At 32.4% G+C, this 17,232-nt stretch overlaps 2 protein-coding genes across 2 annotated transcripts; both read right to left on the bottom strand.

The window, feature by feature from the left end:
* Positions 1–7,911: 7,911 nt before the first annotated feature.
* Positions 7,912–10,139, bottom strand: LOC134249236 (fibropellin-3-like). The gene is made up of 3 exons (XM_062731608.1): positions 9,879–10,139; positions 9,210–9,659; positions 7,912–8,740 (listed from the first exon to the last, which is right to left on the bottom strand). The coding sequence occupies exons 1-3, from the start codon at positions 9,943–9,945 to the stop codon at positions 8,196–8,198; spliced, it is 1,062 nt and encodes a 353-aa protein (XP_062587592.1). The 5' UTR covers positions 9,946–10,139; the 3' UTR covers positions 7,912–8,195.
* A 2,563-nt stretch (positions 10,140–12,702) lies between these two features.
* Positions 12,703–16,488, bottom strand: LOC134249235 (neurogenic locus notch homolog protein 2-like; the record flags this gene model as incomplete). The annotated part of the gene is made up of 4 exons (XM_062731607.1): positions 12,703–13,296; positions 13,766–14,215; positions 14,435–14,675; positions 16,334–16,488. Coding segments are annotated over 4 exons (1,391 nt in total), but the record flags the coding sequence as incomplete, so codon positions are not given.
* Between the last annotated feature and the right edge of the window lie 744 nt (positions 16,489–17,232).

Genomic DNA, 17,232 nt, shown 5'->3' with positions numbered 1-17,232 from the left:
ACTACGCCTACTTAGAGAAAATTCGACCGCAGTATCTGAACAACAGGCAATTAAAAATGCTCAAGAATATTAATTTCGCTCAGATAAAAACATTGATAAACCTAATGCATGGTAGAAATCGGACTGCGTACATGTATGTTGTACATGGCGGACTAGCATGGTTTGATTAAATGGTCTGAAGAGGGGTGTTTTATTTAAATGTTATCTGTTAAGAGGGCTAAAAATCAACTTTCGGTAATGAAATGAAAACCATTCAACCATTAAATAACTGATTTGGCAAGTAAAAGATGTCCTAACTTGTTTGGTACATAGTTATATGCCGTATATAATTTTTCACCCTAAAATTAGATTGTTGCGTTTTCATTGACAGTGAGTATACAAATCGTTGATCTGATATGACTTCCTAGAGATGCCAGTAAAGCTATGAACCCCATACATTTTTCCGTATTTTCTCCAAAGGATGCAGACTACATAAATATATACCAGTGAATTTTCCAATGTAAAGTAGAACAAATGCATGAGGTTTTTTATGCTAAAACTAGCTAGTATGTGTACGAAATTATTAATGTCAGATAACAAGTTTGGTCCTCTTTCATGCAATAAATTTTAGCGAGGCAGAATTTTGAAGATCATCTAAGGTTTACAATTTCTTTATATTCTAGAAATTTATTATTTGAATCGTTTTCAAGGAAATTAGACCAAAAATATACAACAATCCGAGTACCCATTATTGTTGTATCATCTGTCCTTATTTCATAAAATATTTATTCAAAAGTCAATATCAATAGAGGGATACAGCAAATGTGTTCTAAAGCTTTTCTCTTGTCAAATAATTTACTTTACAGATAAAGGTTGTTCAGATGAAATTCAACGTGAAACACATAATGAGTTTCATCCTATAATTTGTTTTGCAACGTAGATGATGTGCTTATATATCGTTTTCTTTCTGTTTTTAGGTTTAACCACAGAGAGTTACATTTCATCTAGTGCAGATGATGATCTCATTAATATTTCATCTGTTATCAGATCAACAACTTTTTTCTTTGAGAAGAAAGAAAAAGAAAAAGTACAAAACGAAATAATTTTTCTAAAAAATCCCATCTTTTTGACTATTATAGTTTTAGTAGTTATTTTTGTGATTCTTTGCACTGTGTACATTCGAATTAGTTTTTTACGCTCTACAGGAAGTAGTCTCGTATAAACTGTTCTCTTTTAACTCAAAAGTATAAAACCAAAACGTTTTATGCTGTTGATTAATATACATGATATATAAAAAAAATACATTCCCATGACACAATACAGGACTTATTGAATACATCATGCCCAGCTTGGTTAAAGACTGCCGTGTCAATTCAGAAATATTATTTGCTCTTTTTTATACGCACTCAAATGCTCATATATGGCAGTGAATCGTGCAAAATGCATGAAATCCACCTAGCTTGATCTCCCTCTTTTTTCTGAAAAGACCTCACTTCTTTCGTTGGCACGCAGATTTTTTTAGGCTTAACCTTTGAACTTTGCTGAACAGAATCTGTCCCTTGTCTTTCGATGTTGGTGTTCTAGTTGGCGTTGTCGTCGTTAATTTTTCACAATTTTATTTTCTTATTAAGATCCAAATGACCAATTTCAACAAACTTGTCATTGGTTATGACTGGGACATCAGAAAGACATAATGAAAATGGAAGGATGTATTTAAAAATCTTCTCAAGAACCACTGGCCTAGAAAAGATGAAACTTTCCTTTTAATCGTAAGCCCTATGGGTAGAATGGGACCAAAAGAACTATATTCGGTTTATTGCATATCTTTGCCCCCACAAAAATGAAATTTTGAAAAATTCTTTAAATGCGTTGTATTGTATAAATCGTATGAAAAATATAAATTAACAAAACATCTTATAGTTTCAAAGTAGGTTATTGACAATTTTTTTATTTCATGACGTCACAAACTCGTTGGATTTTGCATTATTTTTCAGAAAAAGGACAACATGGACAAAATTTCAACAATTTTATTTATAGAATACATAGAGCGCATGTATGTTCAGGAACAATATTTGCATATTTAATTAATATTATTATTTTTCACATAATTACAAAATATTGAGCCTGAACACACCTGCGCTCGGTGATTTTTACTAAAAATATTGGCGCAATTTTTACATTTTTCTATAGAAATCATGGAAAGTTTAGATTTTCGTCATTTCCCTGACCTCATTTCAAACATATGACGTCATTGCTGACGAAAACATTCAGTGCTTTGAAGTCAGCATGAATCCCCTTGTTTTAAAACGTAATTTAATTTTACTCCGTCTAAGTTTGATTTTTTTTTTTGGGGGGGGGGGGGGGGGGCCAAATATTGGTTATATACTACCGAATAAAGTTCTTTAAAATCAAAGTTTAATGCATCAGATGTTTTTTAAAAAACCTTTTCAAGTCATATTAAAGCCATGGTCCTTTATATATATTACAGTAACTGCTACTTTCGGATAGTATAGATACAAGTTTGTTCAAAGCATCATTTTCAAGGGGAAGGGATGGGCCACAATAGGCATTAAAAATTTTGAAGAAATACGTACACAAAGAATAATTTTAACTCTTCTTTTCAAGAACAGTTTAGCCATTTTTAGTGATATTTATATGGGAAAAACTCTTTAGGGGCCCACAAAATGTTCGGATCAAGACCTCTGTGATTGTTGGGCCATATTTGGTGATCAAGGTTTATTATAGAAATATCATAGAAAATACATTTGTATTAAAAATCCCTGAAAATCCTATTTTTATGAAGAACAATGGCATGATTGTTAATATTTACATGGAAATATCCATAAGTAACATAGATTCAAATTTATTCAAATCATGACTCAAGGTAGGCCTAAGGGTACGGCAATACTGGATGATCTATACATTTACATAAAAATTTATTAAATCTTTAAATGAAATATGTGGAGATGACGATCACAATCGAGCTCAAAAGTCTATTAAACAATACAAAATAGGAGTGGAGCATTAACACAAACCTATAAAATATCAGAGGTGGGATTGAGCATCCCCTGCTGACTGGTAACAGCCATTGTTTGCTCTTTCTAATGATCGGGAAATAACGGGAAAATCCGTGTACACACTGTGTCACACTGTGGTTTAAAGTAAAATCAAGTCTCTGTTGTGTGTTTTAGTGGCACTGGTAATTTAATTTTTATTTTTTTTAAATAATTGATCTTGACTTCATGAATTCACAACTGCTCTTTGATACTTGTAAGCGGTATGACGTCCAAGATTTAAAAAACTGTAGAATTTTTTTAAGGAAAACTTTTTTCGAGCTCTTTCTTTCTTCAAGGACTGGGACTTGGATCCGTTTTGTAGCAGCTCAGACAGATAATTTTCTCGGAGTTCTCTTATTCAACCTGTGTCTGGATTTAAAGAATGTCCGTATAAATGTAGCATGTCCACCAGCAGTTGTGAACATGTAGTCTGGACTTAATTTGCCGTAACTGGAAAACCTCCCTCCCCAACAATTAAATTAAAGTTATAGCGAAATGGAATAGAATAAAAAATATATATTTAAATCACGGTTTAAATCACAAAAGTTTCCTTTCTCACATGTTTTATCATATTTTCCACTACGATTATTGCCGAGATCAAAGAAATGTCGTGGATATTATTTTCCAATTAATCATGAACGTCATCAATAAACACGTATCAAACCTGTAGAGCTGATATGTACTTTTGACTTAAAATCAAATACATATTTAGACCACATCGGCGTGTCGTCTTTTGCAATTTAAACATTGTATATTCCAGAAAGTAGCTGATGAATGTTGGTCTCTAAAAACAAGCGGGACTGTTTCACAGACCTCCCTATGCCATATCAAAAATCTGGAATTTTTTTTTGCGTCGATTTTATTTTGCGAATTTTGGTCAAAATAGTGTTGATTAATTTTTACGTTTCAAAATTTTGCGAATTACCACTGCTTTGTTTACATTTTCTGATTGGTAATTTATTTTTAAGAAAAATATTTTTGGGAATGTAATGAACTCGCAAATTTTCTAAAAATTTATCTACAGAAAAATTTTCCAGATTTACCGTACTTAAACTCAGTAAACCGATTTTGTCATTGTATATCCAAAAAAGATTATTCTATATAAGCTACAAACATATTTAAAATTAGTAAAAGGCTAATTTTAATGCAGCGAAAGCACAAATTGTCTGCATTCTATTCACATGTACATTTAAACAAACAAATTTACACTCTGGTGCTAAATGTAGCAGCATTATCGCACCATATGGTGACCTTATTCGTTTCTCTATAGAGAAACGATCACTCGTATTTAAGGGCTGTTAGTACGTGTAGTAGAATAGAAATAAAGTCCTAGTTGTCGTGAATGAAGAAAAATTACCTCTTCGGTTTATATAGATACAATATACAACACGGCTGAAATAAGAATATTCGTAATGAAATTTAAATTAGGGAAGATAATAATAACGAGCAGCGATTAGTCTAAAAAAAAATAGCACGATAAACAAATCTGTGAACAGGATATATATAAAACACGCAGACCCTCGAAAATGGTAAATATTTTGGAGAAATATTCCGATCGAGACAAATGTCCCACTGTAAATTGAATATTTTTCTCAATTTTAATTCACACTCTTTTACAACGATTTTATTTTATTGACGATCAAAAAATGTTGACATGATTGCTGATTCACTCCTGGTTTTTATAATTTTATATTTTTTTAGTATGATATAAATTTTATACTTTTTTTTTCTCCAAAAGACATTGATAGAAAGGTTATGATTACTTCATATATATTTAAGTTTGAAAATAATTTTTAGCAGTTTTTTGTTATTTTTTTGTGTTTGATGGCAGTTGTTCTCAGTTTATATATTAACAATTGCAAATATTTTATTTGTATATAACTAATGGAAGAGAAAATATGTTCAGTTCTGCACATGTATAAAATTTTTGTAATTAAAGGATCAGGGATCATACCTTGATCGAAACACAGGGCGATACATCGTCGGAAGCCACGGGTTTTGTGTTCATTCTATTTCCACAATAGTTTGTGGAAATAGAATGAACACAAAACTCGTGGCTTGCGACGATGAGGGCGATATAATATTTAGTTTATCATTGAAACTGCTTTAATTTGTTACTTTCAACGTAGTTGCGGTAAAAAAGGTTAAATATATTATCTAAGTGATAGATTGTTTTTTTATAGCCGGATATCCATCAGTTCTTCCTATGGTGTGGTTTTTTGGTTATAATTTTATTAAGCAATTTTATTTATCATTGTTTTAAATTAATTAATTAAAATAAAGCATCAACAATTACAAATACCAATGGTTATTTCATAGCTTCTACTACATATAAGGGATGGAGTGCAATCTGAAATGCAGCTTTGTAATGATAAGAGTTAATGTAGTAATGAAATGTAGTAATGTAGACTTTTTAAAAAAAACGATGTTCATTAACTACAAATTATTAAATATATTCAGAGTAAAATAAGGGACCATAATAGATAAGAACAGCTGTGTGCCAGGTGATTTGGTCACAGTTTTGATTCACTTTCAAAATTATAAACATTCTGATGGTAAAGTTTTTACTCTTACAATTAATTCTTGCAACTCTTTAAAATATTGTCCAGTGGGGGCATTAGAACACTACATTAATATGAGAGGAAGGACCGATGGGCCCCTTTTTTGCTACTCCCAAAACACTGCAGTCACAAGGCAAGAATTTTCAAACATATTAAAGCAAAGCCTCATGTTTTGTAATTTGGATGTCAATAGATTCAAAGGACATTCCTTTCGAATCGGAATGGCCTCTTACTGTGCATCACGAGGGATGAGCGATAGTCAGATTAGATTCCTGGGTAGATGGAAATCGGATGCATTTAAATATTACATAAGACAGGTGATACCATGTTAATATATGCTTGGGTGGAAGTGGATCCTCGGAGCAGATTTGTTTTGTTTATTGTGTAGGATCTCGACTTTGAAGTGATTTTCAAGAGTATTAACGTATGGGGGCATATGTTTATCCCTCATCCAGAACAATAGTGCCTAAGTCATTTGTTAATACTTAGGCTGGTAGGTGACAAGATCGCGTGCATATAAACATTTAAAATGGTGAGGAACCTTACAGTGTGAAATATTTTCCAATATGGGGGCATATGTCTATCCCTCATCTAAAACATTGCTCGAAATAGTCCTTAAATGAATACCACATACATGTGAACTTAGTAAAAAACAGCGAATAAGATGATGATTTGCGACTATAAGGGCATATGTTTATCCCTTATCGGACATTCTACATAGTGATTCGTTAATACTTGGGACCCACAGACATAATACACTAGAAATAGTAAACTCATTTGGTTGTGATGGGGGCATATGTTTATCCCTCATAAGACACCTGTAAATTCAAATTGTTGTTTTATTGCATTACGGGACATATGTTTATTCCCATGTTTGTAAATTTTACTCACTTTTGGTATGATTTATGTTTGAGGTGTGTTGCCATTTATTTTTCCTTTATGGGTCTGAACTTTCCCTAGTTCGGTCAAGTCAGTGGCGTTTTCATACCCATTTTCATGATTTTTCTGTTAAATCTAAGTGGTAATTACTGTAAATTTGGATTATCTCCCTTTACAAAATTGGTTTTATTTCTCATCTTGATATCTTGTGTCTGCTAAAAATTATATGTCATTATTAATAATACTTTTGAGAATTTCAAACAAATTATTAAACGTCACAAAGGTGGCATCACACGACAAACTGTTTTACAGACTTTTTACTCATTGAAGGAGGATAAGATAAGGTGTTCTAGCTTTGAAAGGATTATGGAAACAAATTAACCAGTTGATGGGTAACCGGGGTATCAAAATACTTATTGCATTAAAATAAATAAATTTAAGTTTACTTAAAATTTTTTATTGTAATCAATAAGTGTCCTCCTTGAATGTGAAAGTCTGAAATACTGTATAGCTGTGCTTTGTAATGTTAATTTTGTTCTATGTCTTACCGTGGTAGGAGAGGCAGAGATTGACCAATCAAAATCTAACAAATGAAATTCTGACCATGCGGTGCGTTACTCTGCCTTTTCTCCCATCTACATCCTTGGAGGACGGACGTTGTTTCAAAGTTTGTTATTTACCTCCTGCCGCCCCGCCTCCGCCATTTGTTTGTTGTTTAAATTTATGTTTTAGCGTTTTCAGACCCATTTTCATGATTTTTCTGTTAAATCTAAGTGGTAATTACTGTAAATTTGGATTATCTCCCTTTACAAAATTGGTTTTATTTCTCATCTTGATATCTTGTGTCTGCTAAAAATTATATGTCATTATTAATAATACTTTTGAGAATTTCAAACAAATTATTAAACGTCACAAAGGTGGCAACACACGACAAACTGTTTTACAGACTTTTTACTCATTGAAGGAGGATAAGATAAGGTGTTCTAGCTTTGAAAGGATTATGGAAAGAAATTAACCAGTTGATGGGTAACCGTGGTATCAAAATACTTATTGCATTAAAATAAATATATTCAGAGTAAAATAAGGGACCATAATAGATAAGAACAGCTGTGTGCCAGGTGATTTGGTCACGGTAATCACTATATTAAGGAGTACACAGCCACAGGCAATAACATAACTTTAAATAGAGACGCCAATTACAATATTATAAAAATACAAGAGCAGAGCATGTTTAGATTGCATTTTTGGGGAAGTTTTTGATATTTTGTACAAATACATGTATGAAAAAAATATATACATCCGAATATCCGAGTGGCAATTTATGAATCCAATACTTCGATGTTCGATCGAGTAATGTTAATATCACTAGGGCAGTACAAATAATTAACTTTATAAACTTTTCAACTTCCTTTATTATATAAATATAAAAAAAAAAATCTTTTTAAATATGTTTATTCAGCTTAAAGATCGAGTGTGTACAATATATGTTTAGAATTATAACCAAGAAAAAAACATTTTTTTATTATACTATATTAGAATTATTCAATGCCACCCATTTAAATTCCGACATACGCAACAAATGTATATTTATACGTACTAAAAATACAGCAGAAATATTTAGACACATTAAATATACAGCGGAATAATCTAAAACCTAACATATAGATCTATGTACAATTCTTTTAATCTTCACTTTAATTCGTCAAATTATTTATTCGATTTAATCAAGAAAATTTCTTACTACCTCTTTCAATTTTTCGAGATTACCTCTTCTTTTTTTCTCATAGGTGTTATCTAATTTGCTTTCTTCCAATTCGCGCTCAGACTCCATTGCGTCATCATCATCATCATCATCAAAGCTATTGTTATCATTGTTTCTTTTGTCATCGTCATCAATGAGGTCGCTGTTCTCGGTTTCCTGTCTTTTTCTAGTGGACCAGGTACATATCTTGTAATTGTCATCAAAGACGAGGCCTCCAGGACACGACTTTAAATACGGTACACCATTACTGCATTGGTAAAATCTGCCCGGGTTAAGAGGGTCAGCAAATGTCTGGTAACCTGCTCTTGGACACTCTGCAGTTTTTCTGGAAACGCATGTTTGATAATCTTTGTTGAATTGAGTCCCAGGGGCACAAGGCATAACAAATGACCCACCAAACTCATCACACTGAATAAACTTTGTCTTGTCTTTCGGATATGGTATGTGATAAATGTTACCCTTAGGTATACACATGGAAATGGAGTTCGAGGGTTGAACTATACCTACATAAAATAAATTATCTAAATTGAATGTATAGTTTTATTTGATTACATTTGCAATACAGTATGATTTGCTCTTACAACAAATAATTACAGTTGAGTGGCTTTACCCAACAAATCACTAATACGTATACGTATTCCAAATTTTAGCACAGGAAGTACATTTGATAAGAGATGTGTGCAAAATACACACCCCTCATTTCTTATCTCATCCTGTTAAGAAGAATGATCTAAATGTAAGAGGTATCTAGAAATATGTCTAGATAAATTTGCTTAATAATCAAGTGAAAGAAAGAAATTTAAATCGTTTATTAGGCAACAGAATATGTATGAAGTGGAATAATTGTCAAGTAAAGGGTTCCCTTGGTATTTTATAAAATCAAATAACACGTACTCGTATGTGCAGAACAATGATTCTTTTTTTAAATAGGTTAGGATATTATTCTAAATATGTACATGTATATCTGATTACCAGTTTCACAATTTGAGCCCGTGTATCCAGTTTGGCAATAGCAGGAGAAACCACTGGGTGAGCTAATACAGCTACCTCCATTTTGACAAGATGAAGACCGACAGTGGTTTACAATGACATTGCATGCTTTACCAGTATATCCGTTCGGGCACGAACAGTGGAAGTTGTTTACGAGATCCGAGCACGATCCACCATTCCTGCATGGGTTTGGTGCGCAATCGTCAATATTGACTTCGCAATGCCTTCCAGAAAAACCAAAGGCACAATAGCATCGATAACCATTACCGTTCTTCGAACAAGTTCCATGGTTTTGACATGGTGAGCTTTCGCACATATTAACTTCGTCTTCACATGACCTCCCAGTGTATCCAGAAGCACACTGACATGTAAAACCTCTTGGGAGATCTACGCATGTGCCGTCATTTTTACATGGACTTCTTTCACATTCATCTGATAAATAAAATTATACTAGTGTTTACTGAAATGAAAATGATAACTTCAGTTGCATTATATATACACATTTTACAACGTTTTCCATACATTACCCTTTTGTACCTTACTCACAAACGGCACAAGTCTTTAATGAAGTGTGCACGTACTTTTTCTTTTTTTTTCTATTGTACAAATATATTTAGATATACTTATCCTCCTTTGTCAACATTTGCCCACCTATTGCTTGACTGAAGGTAATACTAAACATGCTAAACGTGTTGGTCCTTGTTTTGCAATACTCCATCGTTGTAACTAACTTTCCTATGTAATGAACAAATACAGTCCTTCCTCGGTTTTTAATCGAGAACGAGGCTGGATCGTTGTCTCGTGCTTCTCCTTTCACGTCATAAAAAACTTCACTTGGGGTAGATGTTTCAGCTGAAGCAAAGAGTTCGACCTCTCCACAGGTAACGTTTGCCTAAAACAAAATCTAATACATGGTTTTTCCTATATGACAACCTAATGTATCTATGTCCTCTTACAGAGTTATTTTTTAATCAAACTGTAAGAAATCGACACCAAACATTAAATAAAACCCTGATGTAGATAATTGATATGAAGAAACAACCCGTTTTCACATTTAATGCTATGAAACCAAGATTGAAGAGCTAAATATATCATTTAATATCCATAAAATACTTGATTCTGATTGGATAAAAACTTCTTTTGACAACTGCATCAATAAAATCTAGAGTTCGGTTGCACTAAGCAGCCGGAACTACTTTGACAGTCGGTACATGTATATCCCCCGCTTCCAGGTTACTTTTTGAAGGAAAAATTGAATACCTTTGCTTTAATAAATATTTTTCTGAATTTCGGAATCTGTCCGTTACGTTCCTGACTTATTTTCTACTTTCGTTTCATTTTGAATTATCCCCCTTTGAAAAACAACTTAAAATCGTCTGCATGACAACTATACAGTTACGGGAAAGAAGGGAAAAAATCGTTTAAGCGGCATACTTTTCTTAAATGTTTGACTTTGAGATATCTGGTATGAAACAATAGAACTCTGAAAAAATGTTTTATGCTACCAAAGCGGGGAAAACCGTAAATCTGTTAAATCGTGGGAAAAAAGTAATCTAGAAAAACGACACTGCATGAATTGAGGATGGAATTCTTTAATCTTGAACTATCGGCAGCAGACTCTTTCAGGTTGTACAGCATTGTCAGGTTGTGATACCTATTTAAATATTCGGTTTGAAATGAAAAGATGCGCATAGGAAATTCAAAATTTCTGTGACCTGGAACTGTTAGGATATTTGAGTAGCTTCCCTTTACATTTACGAACTTAGATAACTTACTGGGGAAAATATACCCAGAGGGATAACACAAAAGGTAAGTTTTTTGTGTTAAAGAACTGTAAATTATTTTGGAGACTGTTGATAATCACACGACAATATTTGAGAACGTTTTTCGCTAGCATTGTTAGAGCCATTTTGAATTTTCAGCAACGTTAACGTTATGGTGATGTATTAGTGCGCACTGATGTTGATGCATAAATTTAATAGAAATGTGAAAGAAACTTTCATTTATTAATTTAAAATCATACGCGCATTGATGAAGTTTTCCGTCCAAATTTTTCTTTGATGCATCGATCAAAGAAAAAATCATTATATTCATTTCTTAAATCAATAACCATCTATAATTTACAAAGCCTTTCATTTATTAAATTCATCTGCAACTAATTTCCTCCATGGAAAAACTTTAAAAAGAAAATAAGTTCCCAAAAAATGTTCTTAAATAAAGTTGATTTACAAATATATATAATTTTATGGTTTACAATAATGAAGTTATTCAAAAAAAAAAAAAGAAAAAAAAACACTTAAAAAATTAAGATATATAAAAGATATATTTTCTGGTTTTTAATACTTGAAATATTTTTAATTTAACAGTAAGATTATGGAAAATATAAAATTTTTATGTACGTCGACTAGAATTATTTCACGTTCAAAAGTATTTATTCTGTGAATCCTTGGAGGACGGACGTTGTTTCAAAGTTTGTTATTTACCTCCTGCCGCCCCGCCTCCGCCATTTGTTTGTTGTTTAAATTTATGTTTTAGCGTTTTCAGACCCATTTTCATGATTTTTCTGTTAAATCTAAGTGGTAATTACTGTAAATTTGGATTATCTCCCTTTACAAAATTGGTTTTATTTCTCATCTTGATATCTTGTGTCTGCTAAAAATTATATGTCATTATTAATAATACTTTTGAGAATTTCAAACAAATTATTAAACGTCACAAAGGTGGCAACACACGACAAACTGTTTTACAGACTTTTTACTCATTGAAGGAGGATAAGATAAGGTGTTCTAGCTTTGAAAGGATTATGGAAAGAAATTAACCAGTTGATGGGTAACCGTGGTATCAAAATACTTATTGCATTAAAATAAATATATTCAGAGTAAAATAAGGGACCATAATAGATAAGAACAGCTGTGTGCCAGGTGATTTGGTCACGGTAATCACTATATTAAGGAGTACACAGCCACAGGCAATAACATAACTTTAAATAGAGACGCCAATTACAATATTATAAAAATACAAGAGCAGAGCATGTTTAGATTGCATTTTTGGGGAAGTTTTTGATATTTTGTACAAATACATGTATGAAAAAAATATATACATCCGAATATCCGAGTGGCAATTTATGAATCCAATACTTCGATGTTCGATCGAGTAATGTTAATATCACTAGGGCAGTACAAATAATTAACTTTATAAACTTTTCAACTTCCTTTATTATATAAATATAAAAAAAAAAAATCTTTTTAAATATGTTTATTCAGCTTAAAGATCGAGTGTGTACAATATATGTTTAGAATTATAACCAAGAAAAAAACATTTTTTTATTATACTATATTAGAATTATTCAATGCCACCCATTTAAATTCCGACATACGCAACAAATGTATATTTATACGTACTAAAAATACAGCAGAAATATTTAGACACATTAAATATACAGCGGAATAATCTGAAACCTAACATATAGATCTATGTACAATTCTTTTAATCTTCACTTTAATTCGTCAAATTATTTATTCGATTTAATCAAGAAAATTTCTTACTACCTCTTTCAATTTTTCGAGATTACCTCTTCTTTTTTTCTCATAGGTGTTATCTAATTTGCTTTCTTCCAATTCGCGCTCAGACTCCATTGCGTCATCATCATCATCATCATCAAAGCTATTGTTATCATTGTTTCTTTTGTCATCGTCATCAATGAGGTCGCTGTTCTCGGTTTCCTGTCTTTTTCTAGTGGACCAGGTACATATCTTGTAATTGTCATCAAAGACGAGGCCTCCAGGACACGACTTTAAATACGGTACACCATTACTGCATTGGTAAAATCTGCCCGGGTTAAGAGGGTCAGCAAATGTCTGGTAACCTGCTCTTGGACACTCTGCAGTTTTTCTGGAAACGCATGTTTGATAATCTTTGTTGAATTGAGTCCCAGGGGCACAAGGCATAACAAATGACCCACCAAACTCATCACACTGAATAAACTTTGTCTTGTCTTTCGGATATGGTATGTGATAAATGTTACCCTTAGGTATACACATGGAAATGGAGTTCGAGGGTTGAACTATACCTACATAAAATAAATTATCTAAATTGAATGTATAGTTTTATTTGATTACATTTGCAATACAGTATGATTTGCTCTTACAACAAATAATTACAGTTGAGTGGCTTTACCCAACAAATCACTAATACGTATACGTATTCCAAATTTTAGCACAGGAAGTACATTTGATAAGAGATGTGTGCAAAATACACACCCCTCATTTCTTATCTCATCCTGTTAAGAAGAATGATCTAAATGTAAGAGGTATCTAGAAATATGTCTAGATAAATTTGCTTAATAATCAAGTGAAAGAAAGAAATTTAAATCGTTTATTAGGCAACAGAATATGTATGAAGTGGAATAATTGTCAAGTAAAGGGTTCCCTTGGTATTTTATAAAATCAAATAACACGTACTCGTATGTGCAGAACAATGATTCTTTTTTTAAATAGGTTAGGATATTATTCTAAATATGTACATGTATATCTGATTACCAGTTTCACAATTTGAGCCCGTGTATCCAGTTTGGCAATAGCAGGAGAAACCACTGGGTGAGCTAATACAGCTACCTCCATTTTGACAAGATGAAGACCGACAGTGGTTTACAATGACATTGCATGCTTTACCAGTATATCCGTTCGGGCACGAACAGTGGAAGTTGTTTACGAGATCCGAGCACGATCCACCATTCCTGCATGGGTTTGGTGCGCAATCGTCAATATTGACTTCGCAATGCCTTCCAGAAAAACCAAAGGCACAATAGCATCGATAACCATTACCGTTCTTCGAACAAGTTCCATGGTTTTGACATGGTGAGCTTTCGCACATATTAACTTCGTCTTCACATGACCTCCCAGTGTATCCAGAAGCACACTGACATGTAAAACCTCTTGGGAGATCTACGCATGTGCCGTCATTTTTACATGGACTTCTTTCACATTCATCTGATAAATAAAATTATACTAGTGTTTACTGAAATGAAAATGATAACTTCAGTTGCATTATATATACACATTTTACAACGTTTTCCATACATTACCCTTTTGTACCTTACTCACAAACGGCACAAGTCTTTAATGAAGTGTGCACGTACTTTTTCTTTTTTTTTCTATTGTACAAATATATTTAGATATACTTATCCTCCTTTGTCAACATTTGCCCACCTATTGCTTGACTGAAGGTAATACTAAACATGCTAAACGTGTTGGTCCTTGTTTTGCAATACTCCATCGTTGTAACTAACTTTCCTATGTAATGAACAAATACAGTCCTTCCTCGGTTTTTAATCGAGAACGAGGCTGGATCGTTGTCTCGTGCTTCTCCTTTCACGTCATAAAAAACTTCACTTGGGGTAGATGTTTCAGCTGAAGCAAAGAGTTCGACCTCTCCACAGGTAACGTTTGCCTAAAACAAAATCTAATACATGGTTTTTCCTATATGACAACCTAATGTATCTATGTCCTCTTACAGAGTTATTTTTTAATCAAACTGTAAGAAATCGACACCAAACATTAAATAAAACCCTGATGTAGATAATTGATATGAAGAAACAACCCGTTTTCACATTTAATGCTATGAAACCAAGATTGAAGAGCTAAATATATCATTTAATATCCATAAAATACTTGATTCTGATTGGATAAAAACTTCTTTTGACAACTGCATCAATAAAATCTAGAGTTCGGTTGCACTAAGCAGCCGGAACTACTTTGACAGTCGGTACATGTATATCCCCCGCTTCCAGGTTACTTTTTGAAGGAAAAATTGAATACCTTTGCTTTAATAAATATTTTTCTGAATTTCGGAATCTGTCCGTTACGTTCCTGACTTATTTTCTACTTTCGTTTCATTTTGAATTATCCCCCTTTGAAAAACAACTTAAAATCGTCTGCATGACAACTATACAGTTACGGGAAAGAAGGGAAAAAATCGTTTAAGCGGCATACTTTTCTTAAATGTTTGACTTTGAGATATCTGGTATGAAACAATAGAACTCTGAAAAAATGTTTTATGCTACCAAAGCGGGGAAAACCGTAAATCTGTTAAATCGTGGGAAAAAAGTAATCTAGAAAAACGACACTGCATGAATTGAGGATGGAATTCTTTAATCTTGAACTATCGGCAGCAGACTCTTTCAGGTTGTACAGCATTGTCAGGTTGTGATACCTATTTAAATATTCGGTTTGAAATGAAAAGATGCGCATAGGAAATTCAAAATTTCTGTGACCTGGAACTGTTAGGATATTTGAGTAGCTTCCCTTTACATTTACGAACTTAGATAACTTACTGGGGAAAATATACCCAGAGGGATAACACAAAAGGTAAGTTTTTTGTGTTAAAGAACTGTAAATTATTTTGGAGACTGTTGATAATCACACGACAATATTTGAGAACGTTTTTCGCTAGCATTGTTAGAGCCATTTTGAATTTTCAGCAACGTTAACGTTATGGTGATGTATTAGTGCGCACTGATGTTGATGCATAAATTTAATAGAAATGTGAAAGAAACTTTCATTTATTAATTTAAAATCATACGCGCATTGATGAAGTTTTCCGTCCAAATTTTTCTTTGATGCATCGATCAAAGAAAAAATCATTATATTCATTTCTTAAATCAATAACCATCTATAATTTACAAAGCCTTTCATTTATTAAATTCATCTGCAACTAATTTCCTCCATGGAAAAACTTTAAAAAGAAAATAAGTTCCCAAAAAATGTTCTTAAATAAAGTTGATTTACAAATATATATAATTTTATGGTTTACAATAATGAAGTTATTCAAAAAAAAAAAAAAGAAAAAAAAACACTTAAAAAATTAAGATATATAAAAGATATATTTTCTGGTTTTTAATACTTGAAATATTTTTAATTTAACAGTAAGATTATGGAAAATATAAAATTTTTATGTACGTCGACTAGAATTATTTCACGTTCAAAAGTATTTATTCTGTGACTTGAAAAAAATCTCAAAATTCTTTGGTCAGTTTGATATAAAATGTTCGCCCTGTGAGAGAGAGAGAGAGAGAGAGAGAGAGAGAGAGAGAGAGAGAGAGAGCCCACCGTTATTACTGTGACTTGAGCCACTGTGTATATTTCCACAGTGCCCTCTACATCCTGGTTTGGTTTTAAATCCACCTCCACTTTTGTTTCATTACCAATGACTTTCACTTTCTTTGGTGCTATAAAGAGAATAGAAACATTTTCGTAAGCCGCGCCTGTATTTTTTCACAGATAGTGAGGTTCCTCAAAGAAAAGATTTCTTGTTTTTTTTTTTTTTTAAATTTATTTGAAAAAATCATGTGTTCAATATAAAATGTGTGAAATTTTAGTATAATGTAAATTAGAGGTGCTATGAGCACTGAGCACACAAAATGATACCCCCGGCTCCCATAATATTATAATGGCAGAGTTCATGTTTTGCTGTTGGCGACCAGAAATAAGTGACAGATCAGAAGGTAAAAATAGATGCACAATGCCATGTCATTATATCATTAAATTTTATACAGATGTATAGGAAGAGTTGCTGAAAATAGATGGTTACCCCTCAATATTAGAGAAAGAATGGGTTTTGATATGGGAATCCCGATATAGGTGTCCCATCAAAAAGTAAAATAGGAGGTAACACTGACACTACGGAAAAAATATTCTGTAAAAGTCTCAATGAATTTCATTCAGTGGTATGAAAGATGCGAATAAGAGATGGTTTACAAAAGCTGTAACAGATAGAAAACGCAGATTTATATCAGTACGTGTTCAAACCCAAAATAAACAAATTTATTATATACTGTTATGGGTCAGAATAACCCTAAATGCCAGCAAAGATCAATCACACAGTTTAAACTTAACAATAATTTATTTACAGTAATATACAAATCATTAAGTACAAACTTAGCAAAAATCTAAAAAATACATACATCAGAGTGTCCGTTGCTGCACACAATGTCCCAGTGAAATTATAT

This window comes from Saccostrea cucullata, unplaced genomic scaffold, assembly GCF_032062105.1.
Source record: "Saccostrea cucullata isolate Sc308-1 unplaced genomic scaffold, CSIRO_AGI_Scuc_v1 ctg1799, whole genome shotgun sequence".
In the NCBI taxonomy this organism is placed as follows: domain Eukaryota; kingdom Metazoa; phylum Mollusca; class Bivalvia; order Ostreida; family Ostreidae; genus Saccostrea; species Saccostrea cuccullata.
Note: the sequence above shows the minus strand (reverse complement) of the source record. Positions and strands in the feature narration are given on the sequence as shown.